We start from the raw sequence: 27,995 nt of genomic DNA, 5'->3' as shown, positions 1-27,995 counted from the left end.
TACGGCCGGAAGTAAGGCGAATTTCCCTTCCAAAATAAAAGCTTCACAATCTCACCAAAGGCCCTACAGCACATGTTCATCAACGAGGCTTTTATTTTGAAAGTTGGGACCGGACGTCTTATTTTTGTTCTGGTCGGTTTGACAGTAATTGGGTCTGGAAACGGCAGCAGTCAAACGTGTGGTGTCACTGTCGGACCGCAAGGATACAAACAAGGCTACACTTCATAATAACTAAGCTAAATCCAGAAGAAAAGGAGCATAAACACGGCCGGTACATGCTGCACAGCCCCTGCCTCCCTGACGAGATGGATGTCCGATATGGGCTGTAGGCTTCTCCGGCGGGACTGAAGGTGAGAGCTCAGGCGTTTGCCCCCGTTTTTGTACATAGCTATATGCATTGGCTACTGTTGGGCCATTCATTCATTTCCCCTGCGCGGACAGGTGTACGCCGACGGCCAAGACAAACATCTATCTGTGATTACGAATAGCCCGGACTGGTTTTGTGTTTTCCAACGCGCTGCTAAAACAAACTTTAAAGTTGCCTGGCGATGTGGACAGTGCGGAATGTGACAGGGAATTAATTGCGGCCATGGTCTAGCCAGCTAAACTAAAATATTTATGTTGAAAACGGTACAGAGAGGCTATATAATCCCCCTGCTCGGGCCAAAAACCCCTATAGCAAATGTCATGAATGAGGGCCTGTGGGTTGATAGTGCTGCGGTGGCAAAAGCCTCGTCCCATCCTTCCCTCTCCTGTCAGGCGGATGCTGCCTGTCAGAGATTCAGTGTATTGATAGCTGATGTAGCCCCCCGTCATCGTGGCACGCCTCTTCCAGCCGGGCTACATGTTACTACTGTAGCATTTCCTCTAGATCTGCTACACCAGGGATGAGCCCGCCTTAACTCAGCTGACTCACCTTCTTATTTCCCTTGTAGGGTAGAGTTTACCCATCTTTACAGGTCGACATAAATACTTTTGATCTAAATCCATACCAAGAATGATCAAACTGATGTGAGCTATATGAAGATAGGGCGTTTTAAGAGGGGGGGCGTAAAGCACAAATTAATGTTTTTTTCTGAAAATATAATAGATTTTTGTTTGTAATGGTCATTGTTTGCCTTATGACTGGACAACTGGAGCTCATATTTTACCCACCTGATACTTTACCACTACATCACTTGATATAAGCTATTGGTAGCATGCAATATATGCATGCATTACCTTCTTTTGATATTTCTAATCCACCCCTTCATCTAGACGTATTTAAATTTTATGGCACAAAGCAGTGGGTTACTTTAGGACATCAAATGGGTTTCATCAGCTACTCATGTGCCACTTACTCACATCCTCACATGAAGCCAAAGCTTCAACTCAGACCGCCACTGAGTCATTCATAAAGTTTCCTCATAACGTACACAGCCGTTGGAGAGTCCACACGAAGCTCGTTTTTCAAGCTTCTTTGTAGCCGGGCTCCTTTCAGCTGCCCCAGGCACTATAGTCTACAGTGCGGATGAAGAGGGGAGTTCAGTATAGGCTCCTCTATTCAGATGTCAGCGAGACAACTTAATTAATGTGGCCCAGAGGTGAACCCAGCTCCCCTAAGAAGCTGAGACCCTCCAACTTTCTGCTTCTGCTTTATTCATAGCAGAATTATCATGATTTAGGTTCAAGATCTTATTAAAAGTTGTCTTTGGCAGGCGATCTGTTAAAAGTTTGTTAAATATGTGAAGTGTTGTGTTGGTCACAGTGGGACTAGCTTGAGTTTAGGATGGCATTTCAGTCCAAAGCGTCCAAGTCACTTGAGACAGCAGCATTAGGTCAGAGAGGAGAGGCAGCGTGTGTGAACACACACTGAGGTGTTGACAGCATAAAAGATGGAGCGAGAAGAAGGGAGTGAGAGAACTTTGTCCTGTATCAGCCGGGCTCCCAGCCTGGACCCGTCCTATCAAACTGACCCGCTAGGTCCTGTAATCACACACAGACCAAAATAACCACCGGCCAGGAACACAGCATGGAACATATTATTGCTGTTATCAGGCCACTGAAAACAGCTGTGTGTCATGTTTTAAGACCCAACTTATCATTATGCGCATTATGGTCAGGTAGCATGTTTTTGTGTATGAGTGTGTGTGTGTGTGTGTGTGTGTGTGTGTGTGTGTGAGGAATGGAGGCTCTGAGTGTGTTTGACACTGAATACCCAGCATGATGAGTCGACCCTGGTTCACCACACATTTACAAGTGGATTAGCCTAGTGCTGTTTTAAGCAGTTAGCATGCAAATAGCCTAGTAGCAGCTCATATTCAGTAGTGATGCAGGGGCTTGTTGGATAGGTAGAAACTCTGAATTGACAAGCACAAACTTTGTCCTGTTTTTTGTTGATTGTTTTGTCTGAATTTTATACTCAGTTCTTATGTATATGTATGCACTGTCGATCATTAACAACAGCAGCAAACAGTGGCCCCTTTTACAGCGTTTACCGACCGATTCTGGTGAAATTCTGGACCAAAAAGGGACACTGCACTTTTGCTTTATGTAGGCAAACTGATGGTACAAGTCAGACTCCCTCTCCTCCTGGGGTCATGCCTGGATTCCATGGCAGCAGACTTCCTGTCCGGGGCCTGGCATCAGGAAGCGGGGTGCCTGCTTAATCAGGCGGAGGTAAACATGGCTTCTGAGGAAAAAGGAGGGAACATTCCACAGATGGAGCGGTGATGACACGTCCGAGTGTTCGGCAAAGACGAAGACGAGGTTACACTCTCACATATGAGCTGGGCCCAAAGACACAGTACGGATGTAAAAGCTTTATATATGTGAGAGAGAATTAATAGGACAAAAAAAATACATATAACTGTTAAACTACTGTATACAGATATTCAATAAGGCTTTTGACATGAATTGCTTTTGGTGTCCTTTGAGCCTGAACAGTAAGATCCCCTCTGAGCCTTTTTACAGAAGAAAGGTGTGCATGAAAAGGATAAAAGCCCTGTTTTGTTTTACTTCACTGGAGGTTTGTCACATCACACAGAGTTTTGTCACTGCAGCAGACATGTTGAGCGCAGGTAGCACGACATGTTGAGCTCACTTCAGTATTGATGTTTCTGACATCTGTTGACTACTGATAGCTGCTTGGAATTTCACACGGATGTAGCCGACTGTGTTTGCACATGTCTTTGTGTGTGTGTGTGTGTGTGTGTGTGTGTGTGTGTGTTGTTTACATAAGGTGGGACACACTAAGTTACACACTACAGTATCCGGGCTCTGTATGTGTGTGTGTGTGTATGTGAAGAAAACGTGGCATAAGGAAACGCTGAACGGGTACAGAGGGAAGTGGGGATTCTCGGGTTGCCCTCTGCGGTAAGGACACTGCAGTAAATAGAAGCACACATGTGATAGTGTAGGTAAGGTAAAGGTCTGGATCAGTGCAGGCCCACACGGCAAAACTGTGTCACACTGTCCTCAAAAAACTTATCCGACTCTCACACTCCTTTTTTTCTGCCCTTATCTCTCACTCCCTCTCCTACTCCCCTCTGCCTTTTAACTCTTCTCTCCTGGTTTGTCCTCGCCCTCCCCTGCGCTCTAAAACCCCCTTTTTCCACCTCCCTCTCTCCATACCTCCCCTCTCCCCGCTCCCAGAGGATGGGCCCAGTGTCCCGGTGCCTGAGGAGATGTCTCTGGGTCGGCTCCTGCGGCGCGCCTCCTCCAAGGCCTCCGACCTCCTGACCTTTAACCCCGGGGCGGGCGGCTCATCGTCTCGTTCAGGCCTGGACGGAGAGATCATCTTCTCCAAGAACAATGTGTGCGTGCATCCCGCCGAGCCGCTGCCCGGCCTGGCAGAGCACCACCCAGGTGAGGCTGCACTCATACCTGCTCCTGAAATCATCCGCAGGGTGAACAGGAACATCTTTCCACAAGTGTCGAAACTGTTTTTTCTTTGTGGTATGAATACAATTGCTGAGTGGGCCGTTTCAGGTCAGCAGGCACAGCTGTCCCTGAGAGTCCAGAAATAGGGAGACTTTCAAACCCAAAGCAGGGACTGTGGGGGTTGTCCACAGGAAAATTGTAAGATTCAGAGACCTTATTTCCTGCATTCTGGTGACTTTTGGTACCTAATATAGTAGTAAATATAGTAGATTCCTTTTCCTAGCATGCCCACGATGCTGGGCTTCTTCTGATGTATTTCCATCGCCTTCTTACTACTTATCTGCTTCTTTGTGGTGGCAGACATCATTTTGACCCCCGTGCTTCACACAGAAATAAACTTGAAAAACCTTGCAGAAGGCAAATCCTTTAAAACTGTCTGAAAAGTCAGTTCGTCCTTGCACATCAACTGAAACTTACAGGCGTATTTATTTTTCTTCGAGCTCTCCATTTCTTTTTTCCGTGGTATATATACGCATTTGGCTCCAACCATCACTGTAATAATAATGTAACTGCAGAGACTACATTTTAGATGGGTTACTATATTTAATAAATATAGTATGAGCAGATTTTGAAATTTGATCAAAACATGGGAGAAAATTGGGAGAAATGACACCATGGGAGAACACCGGGAGATAGGCATGAAAATCACAGGAGGATTGTGTAAGGTGTAGATACTATAGACTGTAGTTTTGATCAGGCCTCAGAGCTCAGTGTGGATGAGGGTGGAGGGAGTTTACTGTTGAACCTTCTGCAGGTGCCATAGACCTAGTTCACCCACAGATGTGTGATGGGATCTCTTCATCACCCACATGACATAACCACTCTCGCCCACCCTGCTTTCCTCAAACATCCAGGCAAGGTGCTCACCCAAAACGGCGCAAGGGATAGTGACATCAGAGCCTGTGTATTGGTAAAATTGCCAGTAGTTGAACAAGATGTGTGACTTGTCCGATGACTGTATAAATAGGTGTAGGTCACGAATAGAATCACCTTTCCTTCATGGCAGCTGTGTAGTCATCAATCATTAAATAATCATTCACCAAAAACATGGGGCAAGGTGTTCATTAGTGGAAGGCTTCAAAAATCACATGATACACGACACAATGAAGTGACAAATGTTTTTCTGACTATGAAACTCCCAGAAGGAAGGCCAAAGAGGAAGTTGGAGAGAGTGTGGTCAGTTTGTCTGGAGCTGATGAAGCATTTTGCAAAAACAATGTGTGTCTTGTCACTGCTAAGGGATAAAGTACACAGGGGTTATCATTATATACTGTGTGCAGATGCTTTATTCCTGGATTCTCTGATTTCCCCTGTGCAACATCTGACACTGACTGGTGCTTTCTCTCTACATATTAGGTTTTCGCTCCTCCACTCCCATCTTCTGTCTTTCTCACCCTTCCCTCCAATCGACTCTTTCCTTTTCTTTCTCTTCTAGATTCTTATTTACAACCCCATTTGGATCTCACTTTCTCACTCTCTAACACTACATACCTTCTTATCTATCTCCCTCTCCATGTTTTATTGCTATTCACACACCCTCCCTCTCTCCACCGTCACTTAACCACTGTCCTCCCCACCAACTTAACCCTTATGTCCACACTTCATGTTTACTTGTACTTTGAATTCTGTTGCACTTCATAATGACATATCAACTTGATCCATTGTGTAAGTTAGTGAGCAGGTTTTAATGTAACACACAGTACCTGATTCTGTAAATGAAATAGCATTGAAAACAAATTAATTTTGGCTGGTAAAAATGACTCTTGGTAAGTGCATTTGTTTATTTACCAGCCCTTGGCAGGTGAGACAAAAAGTTGATTTCATACAATGCATATACTGTATGAAATGTGATAAAACTATATATATATACTATATATATATATATATATATATATTATATATATACTATATATATAGACTAAAATATAGAGAGATTTTGCTAACTAAAACTAATAAAAACTAATATTGGATATAAATGGTGAAAACGTGATTAAAGGTTTGTTTAAAGTAAGATTAAAGTTAAATCTAAAATTGCTGGCAAAATTACTGTCGGTCTCCAATTTTAGCGGTCTCACTAGTGCTTCATGTAAACAGGGAACATTACTTCTTGAAAACTAGAAGAATGAAATTACCTGGGTATACAATGCCTTATTTGTGCATGTGGAGGAGTGGTGACTATACAGCTTCAAAGTGGCCTGTATAGTAACTCACACAGGTATGAGCACTGAAAGTTGAAAGTGTTCCACCACCATGAAATGACAATGACTTATTCATTTCCTTCATCTCTCCTTCTCTTTATCTCTCTACCATTCATCTGTGATGTTCATCTCTTTGTGTGTGTGTGTGTGTGTGTGTGTGTGTGTGTTCCATTGCCTTAACTCACCTCTCAGGTTTCCCTGTGTTTAGTAACTCTGTGTAAATGTGAATATTACGACATCGCTTCAAGTCATCTTTTTTTTGTGTGTGTGTGTGTGTGTCTTCTCAGATTACATGTGGGACTGCGTGTGATTCCCTGCAGCTACCTTTGAGCACTCATGTCATTTCCTCTCAAGTTACCTGATGATTCCCGGTGCAGATGAAAATGAACCGTGGTGTGTGTTGCCCCCTGCAGGCTACCTGTGCGTGCACATGGAGAAGGATGACAGCCTGGGCACCACTCTGATCCTGACCTGGGTGCCCAACTCCCGCATCCAGAGGCAGGATGAGGAGGCGCTGCGCTACATCACGCCGGAGAGCTCCCCCGTACGCAGGAACGCACGCCGCCGAGGCCGACGGTAGGGATATATCTTAAATTATATTGTTTAAACACAAGGTTTTAAAGGGTCTTGAATGCAGTTAAACATAGCATTTTAATTCTTAAATTCAGTTGCAGAGGTCTTAAAAAATGTTGTGCTTTCTTCCTTTTCGGTGTGAAATCTGTCCAGTCACACTGTATTCTGAGAGATCTACAGTTGTTTTCATTTTCACCTGAATTTCACTTGTGAAATTGGTCCTATATAACATTATGCCTCCCATTATGGCCGGAGGCATAATGTTTTCGGGTCGTTCGTCCGTCTGTCCGTCCATCTGTCCGTCCCATTCTCGTGAACGCGATATCTCAGGAACGCCTTGAGGGAATTTCTTCAAATTTGGCACAAACGTCCACTTGGACTCAAGGATGAACTGATTAGAATTTGGTGGTCAAAGGTCAAGGTCACTGTGACCTCACAAAAGACGTTTTTGGCCATAACTCTGTATTTTGTCCCTTGTTGTTGCTTATTGTTGTCGCCGGTATGTTTCTCCTTGTGTTTTATTTTTACTTTGTATTTTAATGTTCTTTGTACAGCACTTTGGTCAGCTCAAGCTGTGTTTAAATGTGCTCTAGAAATAAACTTTACTCACTTACTTACATAACTCAAGAATTCATACGCTAATTATGACAAAATTTCACACAAATGTCTAATAGGATAAAATGATGAAGTGATGACATTTTATATCCAAAAGTTCAAAGGTCAACTTCACTGTGACATCATAATGTTTTGCTTATCACTGTAGCTGAGAAAATGATCTTGGGTCATTCTACAAAAACGGTGGAAGTGCTGTCACTTACTTTTGCAGACACCAAAATCCTTTAAGTTGACCTAATAATCACATTAATTATATGTTCAATAAATAAAGACTGTCCTTGCAATTATTGTTGTGCTATTATTGCGGTTATTTCTAGTTCTAACTAGCACTGAAAAGGTCCTAAAAAGTCTTAAATTTCACTTGCAGACACCCTGGATATGCTGCTGACCGCTAATATCATGATTACTATTACAGCTATCAAAGAGAAACCCTAATCAGAGAGGACTTGCATCAGTCTCTGTCTGTGGCCCTTCAATAACAATAATCAATGCGTGTACTTTAAAACAATCATACTACACATTAGCACACAAAAGCGTGGTTTCCCAAGACGTCCTAGCAGTGAAATCATCTGTCTTTCATTGACTTACTGTGGATTGAAGTGATCAGTCTCATTTTTGTGAAACGGTCCAAATCAAGAGAATTCTTCTATTCTTATTATGCTCATAACCAATGATACATCTCTTAAAGTACACTCCTGAGGATATTCTATATTAGAGAAATTGCACAGTATAGTACTGCACAATATTGGCAAAAATCTTATTGTGATTTTTGATTGAAAGAGAAGGATGCCTAGAATTTGTATACAGCTTGATTAGTAAACTAGCCTCCTGCAATTTGGAAACCGCTGTTATACTGAGATTTTGTTTTTTGTTCAACATTTTTTGATTACGTGTGCAGCTCTACTTCAATACCATATGCTATCAACGGTGTTTTCAACCTCCCCTACCCCTACCCCTCCAGACCCCACTCCCGCCCCCCAGCAGCCCAGGAGGAGGACGAGGACGATGAGAGGAACCTCACCAGCAGCGCAGCCGGCGGAGAGAGCCAGAGCCTGGGGGGAGAGGCCGGCGCGGAGCCCTCTCCGCACCAACAGCCGCTGCCCCCGGCCGGGGAGGAGGGCGACGAGGTCTCCTGCGAGCTGTCGGACGAGGTGAGCCGGGACAGCACCATGGGCTCGGACTCGGACACCTTCTCCTCGCCCTTCTGCCTGTCCCCCGTCAGCGAGGCCCTCTGCGAGAGCAGCGGCTCCGTCTTCCTGGACAATGAAAGCAGGTCAGCAACAGGGTAGGATTTTTGGATGTGGCAGGTGTTTGTGTGTGCTTTATATTTTTTACATGAAAGAGTTAATTATTTATTTAGAGTTTATTCTTGGTTGTGTGAGTCAGCGGTGGCAAGGTTAAACTGTCATATGAATAAATAAGAATAAAAAGTAGGAACAATGGAAACAACACCAGAACCTCTTTCTTATGATTTAAGAGAACACTAAGTCAACGCATGATTTAAATATTTTGTTAAATATTCTCTTAGTTACAACACTGTGCGACCACAGCACTTTGGTTTTAACAGAGTTTTTAAAGTCAAACTCACTCCAATCATGCATACCACCCACCCCACCCCTCCACCCGAGCACCTATAAAGGGCTAGTGCACTTGTTGCTTTAACAAGTGCTTAAAACAATTGAATTATTTTGTATTTTGATCCCCCCGCCAACATCCAAATGTCCCCGCTTCAATGGAAAACCTACAAAAGTGGTCACTTGCCTTCCTGAAAAGTTGTCACTGTTTTTCAGACCTAATTAGGTAAAAGGTTATATTTAGGGTTAGGTTTTGAAATAGAATTTGCACAAAGGGTCATGGTTAGTCATGCAGCTGTGAGGCCTAGGGTTAGGGATTAGGAAATAAATATAAGTCAATAGAATGTGCTACAAATACAGTAAGGGTGTGTGTTCTGTGTGTGTTTTTTTTATTACTACACTTTATAATTTGTGTTGGGGTTAGAAAAATACTCTCCAGTGCTGCCCTTTATATTCAAAAACAGCACTAACAGCTAATTTACTGATTATATTTGATTGATATTTGGAATTTACCTTTATTGTCACTTGTAGTCCATCTGTCCTGTGTACCAAGCCCCATTATGCTCTCAGGACAAGGCATTTAATTGCTTCTCCACTGCCAGACAGAGAAACGGTAGCAGTTTTCTGTTTTCAGCTGAATGACCTTGAACGACATGCTGCAATATCCTACTGGACCATAGTAGCCCAGATGGTCGTTTATCACACAAGTTACCCCATTCATCCTAAATATGTTTTTTTTTTTTTTTTTTTTTAATGTATCTAAGCTACCACAAGGTGGAGCCAAAGAGAAAAGAATTGATGGCAAGAAGTGCTGGTTTACAGCCCGAGGCCGCATGGTGGCTCCCTGCACTCCACTGGGAATTGAATGTCTCAGGAAGTGGAAGGCAGGTAGATGAGCTCAGTGGGGCGTATTAAACGGTTATTGGTTTGTATTGATATTGATTGTCCATATACCTAAAATAGCTTCCTCTAAATGTTTTATAATGTTGCAGATGGCTCAATCCCAAAGCCCTCATCCTTTTCCATCTAAGTCCCAGTAGGGCGTTGAACCTACAACCCCAGTGCTGCCAGAGACCGTTCTCTAATCAAGGGAGCCATCTGGACAGCGATTGTGTTGCTGTTCTGACCTCACGGCCATTTGACTTTATGATTCCCTCTGAGGTCGTTTCCACACACAGCTATTTGGCCTGACATGTTGCCCAGAATGTGTGTGCCTGTGTGTGTGTGTGTGTGAGCGTGAGTGTGAGCGAGAGAGACAGAGAGTGCGAGAGAGTGAGTCAGTGTGTGTTTAAGCCTTTTAACCACTCTCAGACCCCAGCTCGCTGTAAGTGCAGTCAGTGTGTGACTTGGCAGCGCTCTCTCCTTCACAGCTTCTAACCTTTACTCTGTCCCCCCTCTCCCTCTTCTCCTCCGCGCCTCGCTCGCTGTTAGCCTCCCCACTTCAGCTTCCCTGGCACTCGGATTCATCCTTTGTGCGGCTTCCCCCTGCTCCTATTTTCCCTCCTTCCCCTCGCTTCTCTCTCTATCCCTCTATCTGTTCATTCCTTCCACCCTTTATTTTCTCCTTTTACATCTGTTCCTCTAAGTTATTCTCTCAATATTGTTTCTTTCGGCGCTCTCCACCTCTCAAATATCTTGCCCTCTCCCCCTCCCCTCCCTCCCTCTCCTTCCTAAAGTCTGTGTGAAGCCCTTTGATTCCCAGTGCTCCCGGGGTTGTTGTGCTGGGCTGAATGTCAGCTCTCCGGATTAGAGGACTGAAGAGAGCGGTGCAGCAGCCAAAACCCTGGAACCCACTCAATCTCTCTTTCTCTCTCTCTTGCTTTAATTGACACTGTTAAGGGGCCAGGAACTGGAAACATGTCACTTGGAATCATTCAAAGAGAAAGAACCGAGTATGGGAGTGCAAGTGCGGATGAAAGGGGGAGAAAGAAGAGAGAGGGCGAGAGAGAAGAGAGAGGGGGAGAGAGAAATCCTCAGCGATCGCCAACGTGTTTTTAACAAGTTTCTTAAAAGTTTAGTACGGTGTAATAAACTGCTGTTGCTTTCAATGTGCTGTCCCTTTTTGAGGCTTTAAGGACTGGATAGTTTTAACATATGATGTGTGTTTTCCTTTGTGAAAAGTCTTATAATCAAAATCCACTTTAAAACAGCAGATGAACAACTGTCAGTGAATTGGAGACTGTTTTTGTGGGTTCAGGAATGTTTGGTTACGCTATTACATCCAAATAGTTTGTGTGTTATTGCAGTGCTAGCAGGTGTGAACCCATCCAGGGTTTTGCCTCTTAATAATATCATCTGCAGAGTCCAGACTTTCTTGCTTCCAGCCTTGGGCAAGTTGTGAACATGTTTACATCAATACTGATTTTTCTGAGATAATAGGAATAACCAGGGGTGGAAAGAGCACTTAAACATCCTACTCAAGTAGGACTGTTACTTTACTGAAATTTTACTTAAGTAGTAGTAAAATTTGTAAAGTAAATAGTAGCTCATGTAAAATGTTAAATTTACTGAGTGACTTTTTAGAAAAGAGAACATTGTTGCATGTGATCTTTTCCATGCAAATCTAAAAGGAGGAGAGGACAGAGTTCAAATTAGATTCTTTTAATTGGATGAAATTAGAAATTATGCAATGAAGTCCACAAACAAAGTACAGCCAGATTATTCTTCTCTTCTATACTGACTGACTGTTCACTGTGAATGGCTCCACAATTTGTCAATTGATGATTATCCAGTTTCTGATGCTCATGGAGAGCCACAAAATCTGTTCTCTGTAATGGATGTGATTTAAAATGTAGCCAAGTACAATACTTCAGTAAAATCATACTTAAGTAAAAGTAAAATTACTCACTTAAACAAAATATTTTAAAAAGTACAAGTACACAAAAGCCACTCATTTACAGTTATGGGAGTAAATGCAATTAGCTACTTCCACCCTTGCGAATAACATGATTAACAAATAACACAAAAATGTCTTTTCCGGTGAATTTTCATCTTCTTTCTCCAAAGACCATTTACTGTCCACTTTCCAGTGTGTGTGTGTGTGTGTGTGGAGTACCCACCCTTCATCCCAGCCCTCCTCATCTCCTCGTTCGCTCCGGCGATGAGCTGAAGGGCCTGGGGCTCCCTTGAGGCCTGTAGCCGCTGGTCTTGGTTCTCAGGATGACACGACAGCATCTTCCCCAGGGCGAAGCCTCACTTGTGGAGCAAGGTGTTGTGGAGTGCCTCAGGGCAGTTTGATCTCACCCGGGCCTGGAGGGACATGCCATTTACAGCAGCCTTACTCCATCAAAACAGCTTGTTTACATAATCTACTCTCTGTATAGCCTATGGCTTGGCTACTGCCTACATTTGTTTTGAGTCGGATATGAATGGAACCCTTTGACACTGGCAGAGGTGGTTAATCACTCATTTAGTTGCCGCTTGAATACAGCGCAGTAGACGGCCCACACTCTGAAACAGCAAGATTCATTTGCTTTCTCCACTCATTTTACATGGTTTTTGCATTTTTATTCCAGTGCAGAGAAACGTGCAAAAACGTTTCACCATATGTACTTTAAGTGCGAGCACAATGAAGGAAATGGCTGTTTTAAACGGGCTCACAGGCCTAGTAAACACCCCGAGTTTGACAGCCATCAGAGTTACTGAGAAAGCGAGTACAGTAGTTATCTAGAAGAACTCCTCCATATTCCAGCTTGCTCAACTCCCTCACCAGAGCTGTCCTTACCTCTCTCCCAGTCTCCCAGTACTGGTTTGTGGTGTGATACATGAGACAGAGAGCAGTAAATCACCAGATAGCAGAGGAAACCGCGCAGCCTGGATTGATCAGCCTTGTTATTTCCCCATCTGCTAACAGGGAAATGATTAGCCAGGCATGATTGATTCAGGGTGTAATGGATCAGACCTGGCCTCTCTGGTCTTCTCACAGCATCGATATGCCGCCTGCGTTGCTGAATTGGTAAATAGCAAGCTGGGTGAAAAGTATGTTTAGAAATGGTTCTGTGTTTTTACAAAAGGACATTTATGACTTCACACATTCGGAAAATGGCGGAAACAGTGCTTGTAACCTTCTTTTATATTTTTACAAGATATTTAACTTCTAACATTTTTGGTCCAATGAAATGTTTGCATTTTTTTTATATATTAGTTTTATTAAGATGTCTACTTCTCAAGTGTCAGTGGGTTTAACACATTTCAGTGTTGGTCTGTTTCTCAGCGTTAGTATGTCTTGAGACGTGTTTGAGAGTGCATTATGGTCATTAGCTACGGTCCATTCACTCTTTTACTGTGTGAGTGTGTGTGTGTGTGTGAGAGAGAGAGAGTGAGAGAGAGAGAGAGAGAGAGGGAGAGCATGCATGCCTGCCAGTGTTTCTTGTGGGAGAAAAACTTGTGCCTGTTTGCTAGGGTGCAGATGCGTATTTGTATTGGCCACATACAGATTTTGTCCTATTTTCTGTGTCTTTGTGTATGTGTGTCTGTCTGTATATATGTGTGTGTGTGTGTGTGTGTGTGTGTGTGTGTGAGCGCGTCTACTCCCGCAGCAGAGGAACCCTAGGCTCAGGTTTCAGTGCCGGGAACAACATGCTGGCCATGGGGGAATGACAGGGGAAATTGGACGGCAGACAGTGTGATTTGTGTGTGTACAGAGTTCCTGATGTGTGCTCTGTGTGTGTGTGTGTGTGTGTGTGTCCTCAGAAGCCTCCATGCATTCCTCCCATTCTCAGCCTCCTGGCGGAACCATATTGAGACACAAAACAACAGGGCAGGACTGAGCTGGGGATAAGCCTATATGTCTGCACAATCATCACCGGGCTAAACACCACCAGCCACTGTCTACATGATATTCATTATTAATGTCCCACACAGGAGAATGAGAATGGTTGAGTATCTGAAAGTTAGGCTGAGGCCCGAGGATGGACAGATTTTGTACACATCCAAAATTTCGGCATCAGGGCGAGAAAAGACAAGATCCGAGGTGTCATTCATTTGATTTCATGGAACCTATGACTCAGTTCCCTACAGCACAATCAAATCTTTCAAATCTTATTTCCTGGTATCCAACTTGGAATTTGAAGTCTGATTTCCGCAATCCAAATCTCCCAAAATCTCGCTTCCTAAAGTTCAACTCAGAATTTCAAATGTCATTCCCTATAATCAGCTCATAATCTAAAATGCCCTTTCCTAAAATTCAACTCAGAATTTCAACCATCATTCCCTACAATCCATCCCACCATCTGAAACCTTTATTCCTAAAAACTTCTCCTTCTTTTGTTTCCCAGGGAGCTGTGCGACGAGTCCATGACCCACTCGGCAAGCTCCGCCTCCAGCCTGGACAGCCACGCCCCCTCAGAGAGCTGCAGCCAGTCGCAGGGTGTGCGGTGGGAGGAGCAGCAGAAGGTGCTGGCCCTGGAGCAGTTGTGCGGAGTGTTCCGGGTCGACCTGGGTCACATGAGGTCGCTCAGACTCTTCTTCAGGTCAGCCAGGAGTCCAGGGGTCACAGGGAGGTCACGGGGGGTCATGTTGTTTCGTTACGGTGTGATCTCTCACGCTGAGTTGTGTGGTTGTAACAGTAGGTTTCAGGACAGTGTTTGTTTGGTTTATGATCTGAGTGGAGAAATTGTCATCATTTGGATGGAAATGAATGTGAAAAGTATTTAGGTGAGAGTCTGAGTCTGAGTTTTAGAGAAAATGGTTCATCAATCATGAATTTGTGTGTTATTTCCCTTCACAATGTCTGTGACTTTAATGTTCTCCTTAGTTTAAGCTAATAAATTGAAGATTCCTTCATATTTGTGTGGAGAAAAAGGTTTGGGTCAATGTTATTTTCTTACCTTTACCAGCCTGTATTGTACTGTTGCAGTGACGAGGCATGTACCAGTGGCCAGCTGGTAATAGCCAGCAGAGAGAGCCAGTATAAGATCCTCCACTTCCATCACGCTGGCCTGGACAAGCTGGCTGAGGTCTTCCAACAGTGGAAGTGCTGCAGGGAGACCCAGCTCAAAGACCAGGTTAGGCTATTAAACAAAGTCCAGTTTGGCATCTAGCCTCACGGGTAAATTTCAAATGCCTTTCCTTCAAATGGTTTCCCTTCAGTTCGTTCTTTCTCTGTCTCACATACACCCTCACACTCCCTCTGCATCTCTCTCTCTCTCTCTCTCCATCAGGTGTCAGATGAGAAGTCCTGTATGCAGTTTTCCATCCGGAGGCCCACCCTGCCCTCGGCTGAGACCCACCCAGAGGAGAAGCTTTACCGGCGGCTGGATGTCACCACCTGGCTACGCCACCTCAACCAAAATGGACAGGTGGAGGAGGAGTATAAGCTACGCAAGGTACGTCTGTGTGTGCGTGTGCGTTTTTACAATCCTATGGGATCCAATTGGCCCCACAAGAATAGAAAAATAGTTGTGTGTTTATTTGAGGACTGTACAGGAGAGAATGTATCACTGTGCCTATGAGTCCAGTGAAAAAGCCCACAAGTTGATCTCACCCTCTACTGCACATATATACTATAGTCGAGCCTCAGCTTTTTTTTTCGCATCCTCCTCACAACTATATGTACTGAAATGCATCTTGAAAGTCAAACCTGAAAGTGTGTAAGTTTCAGTCTTAATCAGCACCCTGCTCTGCCTCTCGTCTATAAATGACGAGGGGGGGTTTGGTCTCGGCCAATCTGCCAGTTTGAGTCATCTGAGATCTCTGGGTTTGGCTCATTCAAGGTTAACCATGTTGCTGAAATGACTCAGCGGCAGTTAGATTGCGGCCAAGACCTTTCCTCAGTATACTAATAAGTGCCGAGGCAGCAGCTTTTTCACTGGACATGTGAATTATAAAGTGCGTCCTTCCTTCATTCTGATTCTGATTCTGATTCTGATTCAAGGGTTTCAGTATTGCAACAACATTCGTCATCCCATTGCAAATGGAAGTGGCAGACTATCAATTGTGAGCAGCTCTCAATGACTCATTGACTCTCAAAGCCATGAAAAATAGTACATCTACTAGTTTTGCAAAGTCATAGTTGAACGCAGAAGAGACTGTGCCACCTACACCGCTGTCTGCATGTCTTGTATGCATGTGTTGTATTCACACGATTTGCCATCGGAGGTGATCGTCCAATGCTGACGCCAGCTGCCTCCGTTAGCCCCACCAATGTTTGAGAGCGCGGCCTCTGTGCTCACTCTGTTCGTTCACCTCCCGCTCCTCAACAGGCCATCTTCTTCGGTGGTATCGACCCGTCCATCCGTGGCGAGGTGTGGCCCTTCCTGCTGCACTACTACAGCTGCGACTCCAGCTCCCAGGAGAGAGAGGCCTGGAGGCTGCAAAAGCGCACCGACTACCACGACATCCAGCAGAAGAGGTGGGAGAAGCAAGGAGAAAGACAAAGTGTGTGTGTGTGGTATGGGAGGATGGAGATGTCTTGGCAACTGATAATGTATACGTGCGTGCCTTGAAATGAGTTTTGAGTGACAAGCACTGAGTTATCCTGAGCTATAACAGCGCAGACAAATTGATACCGCTGACATTAATTCATTTTAAAAAGTCTGACAGAGACTCGGCGGTATCTTGACATTGATACAGTGAACAAACCATCGCATGGCTGCGGTATTGGCTGCCAAATGCTCAGTCAAATAAACATTAAACCATATGTGGGTCTTTTGTGGCTTCTCATCGCAGGCACAGAGCAATCAATAGGCACAATCAGGGAAGTGTTAAGGGGAGGTGCCGGGTGTGAAATAAAAAGTCTCTGGGGAAAAAACATGTCAGCGCTTATCAGATCATTCTCTCACATCAGTAGGAAGAAAAACCCAGCTCTGGTACGCACACACACACACACACACACACACACACACACACACACACACACACACGCGCGCACACATGTCTCTGAGTCTGCCCCACCTAACCTATCAGTTGAGTGTGTTTGTGTGTGCGTGTGCACATATTTTCTCACATACCACCTCTCTGTCTGTAATGAATATGATAATTGGACAGGTTTCAGCCGTATGGCCTATTAACATTTTGAATACATCAGAAGGTCTTATCTAAGTCAGGTAATTAGAGCCCTTGGTCTGACTCTGATGTGGATTCCTATAAAAACCACTTGACTGGAGCAGCCTCCAGGGCCACTGGTTGATCATTAAGGAACAAGGATAACAGTTACATCTCTCCTCTCCCTCATTTCTGATAACTAGGCAACTGCATATGGAAGCAACGCAGCTGAATTGAGTTGATATACAGTCGCTTAAGGAAAGACTAGATCACTGCAGATGGAGGGGAAGAAGCGGTGGATGAGAGAGAGTGAGCGAGAGAGAGAGAAGGAGGTTTAAGATATTGAGGCATCTGCTACTGTTGAGTTGTTGTCGTTGTGGAGAAGATGGCGCTAAATCACCGTGTTGAATGGCCGCCCTCCCTAACACTGAAACACTGCTGCTTCAAAGAGTTATTGTGGTCATGATTTTTGTTTGAATGATCAGTAATAAATTGTGATTGAATAATGCAACCTACTGTATGCTGAATATAGGAAAATGGACGGCTGGCATGAAGAGAAAATGCTTACATCTCAATTTTGGCGCACCAGTGAATACGGTGCCAAAATTGCTCTACTGCTCTTTTGGCTTAGTGGAAGAGAAGAAGGAAATTCCATTCCATTCCCTCTGTCATTCTTTACCTTTTTTTCCTCACATCTTGCCATTCTTTCCATTCCTGCCTTTCTATGTTCTATTATTGAACCAGAATGTTAAAAATCCGACTTTTGACATTATACAGCGCAGATGTGATCTTTTTTTTTCTGTTTTTAAACAAGTACTAAAACTATCATGCCTGGGTCATGTAGTGTCAAAAAACGTACTTTCTTTTCCTGTGTAAATACAGCCTCAGAAATATAAAGTAATCAGAACATGTACTGAACTCCTGACTTCCAACCTCCAGAGAGAGAGAGAGAGAGAGAGAGAGAGAAAAAGAGAGAGAGAGAGCGTGCAGGGAGGGTCCAACAACACAAACACAAGTCCTCGAAACTAAACAGTTGCGTGGCGTTGCATCAGGTGTGCTCTCATTATTCCTGGTGGGGCCACATGGAAAACAAACAGTGTTAATTAAATCCCCTCTGCTTGTTAGGACTTGACTACATTAGTGCCGTACATGGAGTACGCTACTAATATATCCTGTAACATTTAGAGGGATAGATGTGGATTTTATGGTTGTGGTTTTATCCTCAAAGGAGCGTTTGATGGTGAAATGCCCCTTCAGTCCACTGGTTGCCCACCTCCACATTTTGTAGTTCATTTTTAGCTAACCATTAGTCTTTTACACCAGAGTAACATTTGCGGTAAAGATTATTTGATAATGCTTTATTTTTTTCCCTAATTATCTGGCATTTCCTAAGAGATTGCACAATACAATATTTACCTAAATGATTGCATTTTGTTCATGAGACCTTTAACTCCCTTGCTCCTGTCTGTCTAATCTATCATAACTGCGCCATTTCACCGAAATGTTACATTAATTAGCTGCTGAATTCAGTCTTGATGAAGAAAATAGCTGCAGGATGAAACTCCCTGTTGTTTCCCGTATGTAACTCCTTTTCTGCCGGGTGTTTGTGTGTTTGTCCAGGTTGTCCATGAGCCCGGAGGAGCACAGCGAGTTCTGGAGGAAGGTCCAGTTCACGGTGGATAAAGACGTGGTGAGAACGGACCGCAGCAACCTCTTCTTCAGAGGGGAGAACAACCCCAATGTGGAGATCATGAGGTCAGAATACCTCTCTTAATTTTCACCCTTTTTTATCTTTTCTTTCTGTCACTTTCACCCTCTCCATGTCCTTTTTTGGCCTCCTCCTAATCTCTCTATCTCTCTCTTTTCCCTCTGTCACCTTCGCAATCCGTCCTTATCATTCCCATCCCATAGCCCAGTGCACAGGAGTACCTATTCATTTCATATTCTGAACCCTGGGGGAGCAGCAAATGAGTTTCATGCTTTATTGACTCTGACTAAGCCGTTAGAGCACTTTTGATGCATACTCAGAGCTAATGGCTTTCTAAACGAGGAGCAAGAGGATTTAAATAGCATATTAGTTTAGTGACTCTCATCACGGCTCCTGGTATTTGTGTAGGTATTATGTCTGTAGTTGAGACTGGGTGGGTTGATAGCAGCACTGCACATGTCCAGTGGCAGAGCCTTTTATCCCACTGTTTCTCATCTCACATCTATTGTACCGACTGGGTCATTCAGTATTAGCAGTTCATTTGACCTAAATATAGCTGCGTCCTCTTAGCATTCTTTTTTTAATCAAACACGAAACACTACGAGACTCACAAAAAGATTGTATCTCCAAAAAGTCGACTTGCCAGAAATTGTGGAAAAACAGGCTGATTTTTTTCAATTGACATCCATGTTTTTTGACATTTGATATAGCACTAATCACAGTAAAACATCCCCAAGGTCCTCAAGAATTTTATACAATATTTACCAATGCATGTGTACTGTCTGAGAAATTTTCTTCAAGGTTGTATCTATACACAAAAATAAAAGACAGGGGAAAAACAAGAAAGATCATTAATTAGCTCCCCGGTTACCACAAGAGTTGGCATAGCAACCAATAAAGCAGCAAATGGAGTGTTTGTGTGGGACACTGACAATATGTTCACATTAGAGGTGCTGTTTTCTGCTGAGACGTTATAATAGGACTAACATGTCCGTGGCTGTTCCTGCCCCAGGCGTATCCTGCTCAACTACGCCGTGTTTAATCCAGACATGGGCTACTGCCAGGGCATGTCAGACCTGGTGGCCCCCCTGCTGACTGAGGTCCAGGATGAAAGCGACACCTTCTGGTGCTTTGTTGGCCTCATGGAGAACACCATCTTCATCAGCTCGCCACGTGACGAGGACATGGAGAGGCAGCTGGTGAGGATGTTGAGTGTGTGTGCGTGTGTGTGTGTGTGTGTATGTTTGTGTGTGTGTTCATAAGGATAAGGTTCGACTTAGAATTACGGTTATGCAAAGATTAAGGTAGGGTCATATAATTAGGTGTTTAGTGGATGAGATTAGATAATGAATGTAAGTCAATGGAATATCCTCATGTATAGCACAGTGTGTATGTGTGAGAGGGAGTACATGAATTTGCATATTGAAATGCTTGTGTGTGTTTGAGAGTGCGCGCCCACCTGTCTGTTTATGCTTGCATGTATGTACAGTGCTTACATGTATGTGCTTCCATGCATACTCACCCTCCCTCCCTGACCCCCCCGCACACCCCCCCTGCAGATGTATCTGCGGGAGCTGCTGCGCCTGATGATGCCCCGCTTCCACCAGCACCTGACCAGGCTGGGGGAGGACGGCCTTCAGCTGCTCTTCTGCCACCGCTGGATCCTGCTCTGCTTCAAACGAGAGTTCCCCGACACCGAGGCCCTGCGCATGTGGGAGGCCTGCTGGGCACACTACCAGGTCAGGGCAAAGTCCAAATAGCTCTTTTGCATACACACGCTTGTAAAAAGAAGTTTGAATATATATCAGTGAACGTGGCTTTGGCTGTACACCGTTTGATTCACTAGAGAACCAATCATTTGGTTCTCAACCTGTAGCTGGGCATGCAGAAATGCACCATTAACATTCTCCTAGACAGAAAACCAATTTCACAGAATGAGTCCATGTTTTTCCTTCAAAGTTTGTCACCGAAGAGCATTGTAGTCCAATTGAATGCCCATAAAAATGTAATATTACTTTATGGTCTTGTATCAAGGTCCAGTAACCAAGTGACAGCACGACAGCACTTGACACGTCTTGCTAGCTGGGTAGTGTCCAATATTGCTGTTTCTGCTCCAAGCTATTTGTTCAAAATCCCTCTGAGAGGCACTCGACTTCAGCTGCAGGTGGCGGGGGAGGAGATAGGAAAGTGAGACGTTGGTTTTAGACAGAATGTCACATACAGGATGGACTGATCCCTGCTGTAGACCAAGAGGAAGCTTTTCTGACTGCCTAAAAAGGATCAAAAAGAGGTTTTTAATCTAGACATGGAGATGGACTTTGAAGACAACCGATATTGGCTATTAGACACAAGTCAATTAGTAGCTCCCATGGATTTGCTAGGCAAGATGTTTTTGGACATGGAGAGCCAGCAACTCTGGGCCATGAGGCCATATAAAGAGGCTCTGGTGTCGATCTCAGAGCCAAAACCACATAAAACCAGAAGTATTGAGTCTGCTCTCCAGAAAAACGTTAAATAAGCAAGAAAAGAGGGAGATAATGTGGTCAGAGAGAGACATTTCAGAACCAACTTAACAAACAGCCAGCAGCAGTGGGTCTTCTCTGGAGACGATTTGCAGGGTGGAAAAGGGGAAGGAGCGATCCAGTGAAATAGCAAAAGAATAAAGAGTTCTTCTGAGGAGGGGCTGAATGACTTTGAGAAGGACATGTGGAGCGATGCCAGAAAAATTGACTTTCCATTAAAGAGTAAGATCGTTGAGAAGCTAGAGAAGGGAGAGAGGAAAGAGGGAGGCATGGAACCAGAGGCAAGAGGAAAAAATGTGTTGGCAGCAGACTGGCTCAGAGAAATCCTTCATGGTGTCAAAGATGGCCACTCTTTGATGTACCCAGTCAGAGGGAAGACAAAGAATGAGGTGTAATAATATAAAAATATCTGCCCTTGGCATACATGCATATTCTCCTGTACCCAGAACCTGAAAACATTTAGCGCTCTGTTTCGGTTAAACTGCGGTCATATTCCGTATTTCAGGCCATTTGGGAGGCTGAAGATGACAAAAATTTTGTATGCAGAGCGATCCATTTTTGAACAGGATTTCAATGAATCTTAATGTGCATTTTTGTGCAGATATGCTCTCTGTCTTCCCTTGTTCCAAGGTAACTTTCACATTGTTTTAAATTCCACAGAAATATTCTTGCATGCAAAGATTTTACCTCTGAGCAAGGCATGAATTGACTGAATACAATATTACAGTTTTGGTAAATTAAAGCACTTGTTCCCAAGCAACCGCAGCAAGATGTCATTGCGGTGACCTGAGATCACATTATAATTGGATTTTTGGGTGGAATCACAATAACATCTGCCTAATGGGCTCCAAAATGATAAACTGAGATAGCAATAATATTTGAAATAGAACCTTAAAATTAATCCTAATGGGAGATTTTAGATCAGCCCATTTCCTGCCTTTTTATGAATAATGCATCTGTCAAGTAGGTGATACTCACTATTACTATTACATACTATTTATTTTCTACTGAATATGCATTTGTCCACCACCCCCTCCTATCAAACTCCCTTTGTCATTGATATCCTGCGCTGAACTCCCCTCCTATCAAATGAATTTGTCATTGATGTCCTGCGCTACCCGATAATAAATAGCCTCTCCCTCTCTTCAGACGGACTACTTCCACCTGTTCCTGTGTGTGGCCATCATTGTACTCTATGGGGAGGATGTAACAGAACAGCAGCTAGCCACTGACCAAATGTTGCTCCACTTCAGCAACCTCTCCATGCACATGAATGGAGAACTGGTGCTACGCAAGGTGATATTTTAGCACAAGGCTGCGTGGATGACACAATAAATGCTATTGGCAGTTTTCTTGCTTTGCTGTCATATCCTGGAAAGTCATGATTATGTGTTTAAATGATTCTGTTTTGTTTCTCTGCACCTCTCTACCCCCACTGTGCATGGCCAGCCATTACTCTCAGAATATTATAATATCCTGTGTTATATGACCGTGCTCAAAGCATTTCTTCCACATAGCATTACAATTAATTCAAGTCAGTGTAGTGCTTGTGTCCAGGAGCCCTTCCCAATGCTGCAGGAAAATATCTTTGACACACTGTAGCCTGCCCACAGAGGCCTTGAGGTGCTAAGTGTGATGCTGCCATGCAGAGGATTTATGATCTGCATCCCTGCTACTGTGTCTGTGTCCGCTTCCTCATGTTTATGGATGCTGCGTTAGTCCTGCTGCAACCACAGCCAGTGTAGCCTGAGTTCATGTTAGCATACCCCTTTTGTTGTCACCACTAAGAGATTTTGCATCCCTTGCTCCACGAGCAAACTGGCTGGCTTTACCCTGAGTTACCACAATGTAACACTGACCTTGACTTTGTTTCGTTATCTTCTTCCCGAGGGACAAGGCTATTGATTTACTCAAATGTTTAATCTACTATGTTTGATATTTGCAGTTAGCTGTTTTGCATCCATACCTCATGTTTCCCTTTGTTTCTTGTCCATCCACTACTCCTTATCTCTTTCCCTTTTACTTCTGTTACCCCATCTCGCCACCACATGACCACAACCACACTTGTTTTCACAACCACTCCATGTCTATACCTTTCTCAGGCCTCTCTTCTTGCTCTTCCAGGCCCGCAGCCTTCTCTACCAGTTCCGCCTCCTACCCAGGATCCCTTGCAGCCTACACGACCTTTGTAAACTGTGTGGCCCAGGGATGTGGGACAGCCGCTACATCCCCACTGTGGAATGTTCTGGTGAACACCCAGATTCACAGAGCTGCCCCTATGGAGGCACCTCCACCCCCCAGCCCTCCTCGCCCTCCCCATCAAACACACCCTCGCCCTCGCCGAACCTCACACCCACCCCTCCCCCGGAGTGCAAGAAGGGCTCTAAGACCCGGGATATTTTCACCTTTCGGAAACAGTCCTGAGGTGGAGATTATGGGGAGGTTTTGCCGGTGTTGGCTGCAATTAGTACAGCAAGCGTCGGATCCATCTCTGGGATTCCTGAACTATTTGCTGTCCTCGGACTCCTCTCTCCACAGTCCCTGCTTCTAGTTTGCAATCAGTATCTTCATAAGGAGTTTTGTCACTTGATCCTTTCATGTGGTGCAATGTGGAACACTGCCTTATAAGAATGTATTTCGAATGTTCAGTATCACATGGCTCCGGGCGGCACGGTGAGGATGCTTTGCTGTTGGGTGGAATGGGCAAGAGGTGAAGAAGCTGCTTTCCTTTTTGGAGGAGAATGGACAATCACCAGCCACTATGTTGGTCTGGAGCAATTTCAGGTTCTAGTCTGTTGCTGACTTGGCGCGCTGCCAGTGGCTTCGTGGGAAGGGGTCGCATGTAGGGTCTGAGGCTACTGGGCTGAATCCGTGCAAACTCTCTCAAGGGTCAAACGAGACTGGGGAGTCATTCACGGGACTTGAACTTGAACTTTGGAAATGTTCCTATGCTCACAATGGAATGTTTGTGTGAATAATCAAATTATATGTGCATATCTCAAGTCTGAGCAAGACACAGACCTTTTTAACATGAAATCCAAACCCTTGATGTAAACAAAGAAGGGTCAACCCACAAATAGGATTATGAGGAATTACTGGTACTTTTAAGTTTGTTCAATTTAATTTTTCAGATTTTTCAGAGTCAACAAGTGTATGTTTGCGTTTACGTCAGCAATTACAAATATTTAGCAATATTATATGGTTATATCCTTGCATGAGCGATTCTTTACATATATAGGGCACAACTTGTTTGTTGAAAAACACTTAAGCCCAAAACAGAGGTGAGAATGTGTTTACACGACAAACACTCACATCAGGATAGGGCTAAACATATTTCCTTATCAGATTGTGGTAAGGAACTTTATCATGGTTTCTCTCTGTATCAAATGGCGCTTCGCGTCAGGCAGGAGGAAGCTAGCTGCAAGTTTCCTTTTGATAAAGTGAGATATAAATGAATATGTTACCTATCGAAGCAATAGGAGCTGAAATATGAAGATGCAGAAACATTACCGCGGAATGTCTGATGAATGAGGAGAGATACAAGAGCACATCCTGCCTGTGGTATTGGATGGATGTGACAATATTGTCAGCCAAAGGGAGTGTAAGGGCATAGATCATGCTTATTTCGCGACAGAGAAAACAATGGGCTTCTGTTTTTACTTGAAGTTTTGTCTTCTGTGTTTAATCATGTTTAGACAGGGTGGTGAAAAATCAACAGCACAGTATCATTGTTTGTTTCCTAGCATTCTTCCCACTCACTTTCAAATGAATGACTGTCAACAACGCACTATCAACACTAAACCAAGAGAATCAGTCCACATGAATGTATCAGTTCTTCGCTTCTCTCTCACTCCACTAAACAGTGTGCTTCACTTTGGAGTGTGTGTGTGTGTGTGTGTGTGTGTGTGTGTGTGTAAGTGTGTGTATAAACTGTAGTGACCTCCAAACATCTGGTAATGAGTTGGAGAACAGCCTTAGAAGGCCTCCTCCTGACCAATCTCCTTAATTATACCACTCATCATGGAGAGAACCAGGGAGAGAAAGAAGAGAGAGAAAAGCCAGTAGTATAGACTCTCCAGCTCTGTGCTGCAGAGAGAAGAGGGCGGAAGAGAGATGGAGAGCAAAAGGGACTATTACACAGAGTAATTTTGCAAGCTTTAGGCTTCACACAGTGAAGTACAGCGATCTGCATCTTGCCTCTGTGATTTGCAAGTCCCAGTTGTAAAGATGGCCTCCACTCTGAGACATTCCCGGGAGGGCTTTGAGTGACACTCCTGGGGGGGAAAAACATCTTCAAATTGCTGCTAAAAGGTAACATTAGGATCTCAAATCCCCCTTCCTCCACCTCCCTCTCTCCCACCCTCTCTCTCTCTCTCCCTCTCCCTCTCTCTCTCTCTCTCTCTCAACATGCAGTCTCTGCAAATGACATACATTACTGGTCGTTTTCCCTATTAGTTATCATGTGCAGCTGCTTGCTAAAAATGCCTGGAGAGTTTTGGAGATTGGGCGGCCACTTTAGATTGAGCTAACCCAGAGCTGCACAAATGGAAAGTAACTGGAGTGTGTGTGTGTGTGTGTGTGTGTGTGTGTGTGTGTGTGTGTGTGTGTGTGTGTGTGTGTGTGTGCATGGGTGTGTGTGCCTATATGGGCCCATATGAATTTTATTAAAATGTTTATTGAAATCACATTGTCTGCACACACACTGTAAGTCACTAGCTTCATTAATTGCTACTCCTATTGAAAGGGGTTGTGACCAGTGATCACTGAATGTACAATATTGCTGTCAAGCTCTATGATAATGTATTGCTGTTAACATCACCGAAAAAAGAGGCTATTCTAATTCTGGGTCTTAATAAAAAATACGATCATACTTTCTGGCAACATTTCTAATCAATGTTTTACTGAATAGCAACATCTACCCTAATATTCTCCTAATTTTGTAGTTGCCAATTCCCAATGAACTCTCCAGTCCCTGTCGCTGCTCGACCCCCCTGTCGGCCGGAGAGGGTGTAGACTACCAGGAGTCTCCTCCGACAGACGTGGAGTCACTAGCCACTTCTCACTTTCTCCTGGAGAGTACAATGCGTGCAAAGGTTCATGCTATCTCCCCTAGATCCCCCCCTCCCCGCTGAGCAGGTGCCCCGACCAACCAGTAGAAGTCCCTCTTTCAATGACGAGGACAGGCTCCCTCGCCGGCTTCCCACCTGCAATCAGTGCTGATTGTGTTTGTAGGGACGCCCGGCCAAGCCGGTGGCACTGCTGCCAGGATACAAACCCGGTGGTGGGCTAAGGTTTTCCTGCTGTGCTCCAAAAAAACGGTTATTTATGTATCCAGTTCTAAACCTAATGGGAGGTGACACAGGGAGGAATAACTAATATAAAATGCTTAACCATGCCTATTATATTCCATAATAGCCTGGATTGTGCACCAGTTTTGCTAGAAACAGCGTGGGGAGAAACCGTACCTACCTTACTTACTTTAAGATACTCAGTTTTCCAGCATGCCTTGCACTACACTGAGCACTAGACATCCCCCCCCCCCCCCCCCCCCCCCCGACGAATGGCATTATGTCAGGGTGCGACTAATTAAAAAAAAATGGGCATGGCCAACTGAGGCAGGAGAGGCAAGAAAAACATTGTTTGCTTAGCACAAAGCTAGCTAACTTAGCTGGACTAGCCTAGAAATAGTTGCCAAGCAGATGTACAAATGGTACATAAAAAGAGCAAAAAGAACCGAACATGCCTGTCCCCTTCTGTGGTGCCACAAAAAAGTGATTGTCTTACACAAAGTTCAATGTTTGCATTGACACTTTCATTGTCAGCCGTGGATTCAAGCAAAAACTGTGATGTTCCCATCATTACAGTTTATACTCTCAATCTCGTGGGCATGGCTGTGCAAAATCCAGCTGTCACTGGTCGCCCGAGCCTCTCCAGCCCCTCTGTCTGTTCCAGCAACTCTTTCCCCGGGGAAACTGCTGGTCTCATGGTGGCAGCTCTTGCCTCTTTTGCAAAATCTCCTCAGCAGTAATTCATACAAGAATCGCTGAAGTGTGAACTCTGATAAAATGTGGTTGACAGTGTTTTTGACAGTGGCATTCCTCTCTGCAGCCATAGTTACCTCAGCTTTTGGAAGTAAGCAGAGTCCATTAGCTAACAGGCTAATTTGCTAGCCTTTTCTATTTTTTGCGTAGTCCCATAACAAAACAGTGTCAAGCCAACAGAGAGCCATCTGCTACTACTTGTAGTTTTCACAATAACCGTCTGCGCAATTTGTAACAATTTTGATGTAGCAAATCCTGAAACCCAGATTTAAGAAAATAAAAGTACTCAAGAAGATTTGGTATATCCAATCGGAAGCACTGACACTGCTGTGTTCGCTTAAGGACCTAGTAAATTAGGTGTATGTTGTTTTTCCGTGTTGCCTTTCTTTAATTCTGCAAAAATTAAAGGCATAAGGTGTGAATTCTGTTTTATTTCCGCTTAAATTTAGTGACAAACAAGGTCCTCCATGAGAGAAGGCAGCAGAAGAAGTCGTCCAGCACTTGATTTTCCTAGAGTTTAACCCTAAACAATGCAGAACATTCTTATCTGGCTCTGCTGTTTGCTGTGGCTGTTTGTTGGTGTGCGAGGACATGGGCACATGACAGCGATCAACTGACTGTCAAGGACAGCTGTGAAGATAGCATCAGACACCATTGTCAGGTGCCTGGGTCCTTGAGAGTGAAAGGAACACTCAGACTAGGCTTGTCAGATCGGTTGCAGGGAAACTCTCGTCTTCTGGGAATGGCTGTATTCTGGTTTAGTCACTTCCCTCAAAATGGTTCCAGGAAGAGGAAATTTGAGTGGGAGTCCCATTTTTCCAGAGAGTCAAACATACTGTAAATGTGTTTTTTTGCCACTG

At 44.2% G+C, this 27,995-nt stretch overlaps 1 protein-coding gene across 1 annotated transcript; it reads left to right on the top strand.

Moving 5' to 3' along the window:
- Positions 1-172: 172 nt before the first annotated feature.
- tbc1d16 (TBC1 domain family, member 16) lies at positions 173-26,010 on the top strand. The gene is made up of 13 exons (XM_071921250.2): positions 173-350; positions 3,634-3,846; positions 6,533-6,695; positions 8,269-8,580; positions 14,158-14,352; positions 14,739-14,886; positions 15,043-15,207; positions 16,084-16,232; positions 18,485-18,619; positions 19,585-19,771; positions 20,132-20,311; positions 22,244-22,390; positions 23,219-26,010. Exons 2-13 carry the CDS (start codon positions 3,666-3,668, stop codon positions 23,516-23,518), a joined length of 2,262 nt encoding a protein of 753 aa, XP_071777351.1. The 5' UTR covers positions 173-350; positions 3,634-3,665; the 3' UTR covers positions 23,519-26,010.
- Positions 26,011-27,995: the final 1,985 nt, after the last annotated feature.

Source organism: Centroberyx gerrardi, chromosome 7 (genome assembly GCF_048128805.1).
Source record: "Centroberyx gerrardi isolate f3 chromosome 7, fCenGer3.hap1.cur.20231027, whole genome shotgun sequence".
NCBI classification, from domain to species: domain Eukaryota; kingdom Metazoa; phylum Chordata; class Actinopteri; order Beryciformes; family Berycidae; genus Centroberyx; species Centroberyx gerrardi.
The sequence above is the reverse complement of the archived record's forward strand: the minus strand, read 5'-3'. Positions and strand labels throughout refer to the sequence as shown.

Bases quoted from the DNA above. Each gene is read 5' to 3' on its own strand.
- tbc1d16 (XM_071921250.2), top strand. From the start codon at position 3,666: ATGTCTCTGGGTCGGCTCCTGCGGCGCGCCTCCTCCAAGGCCTCCGAC. The intron at 14,353-14,738 runs GTCAGCCAGGAG...GTACTGTTGCAG, and splicing joins TCGCTCAGACTCTTCTTCAG to TGACGAGGCATGTACCAGTG. The intron at 19,772-20,131 runs GTGAGGATGTTG...CCCCCCCTGCAG, and splicing joins AGGACATGGAGAGGCAGCTG to ATGTATCTGCGGGAGCTGCT.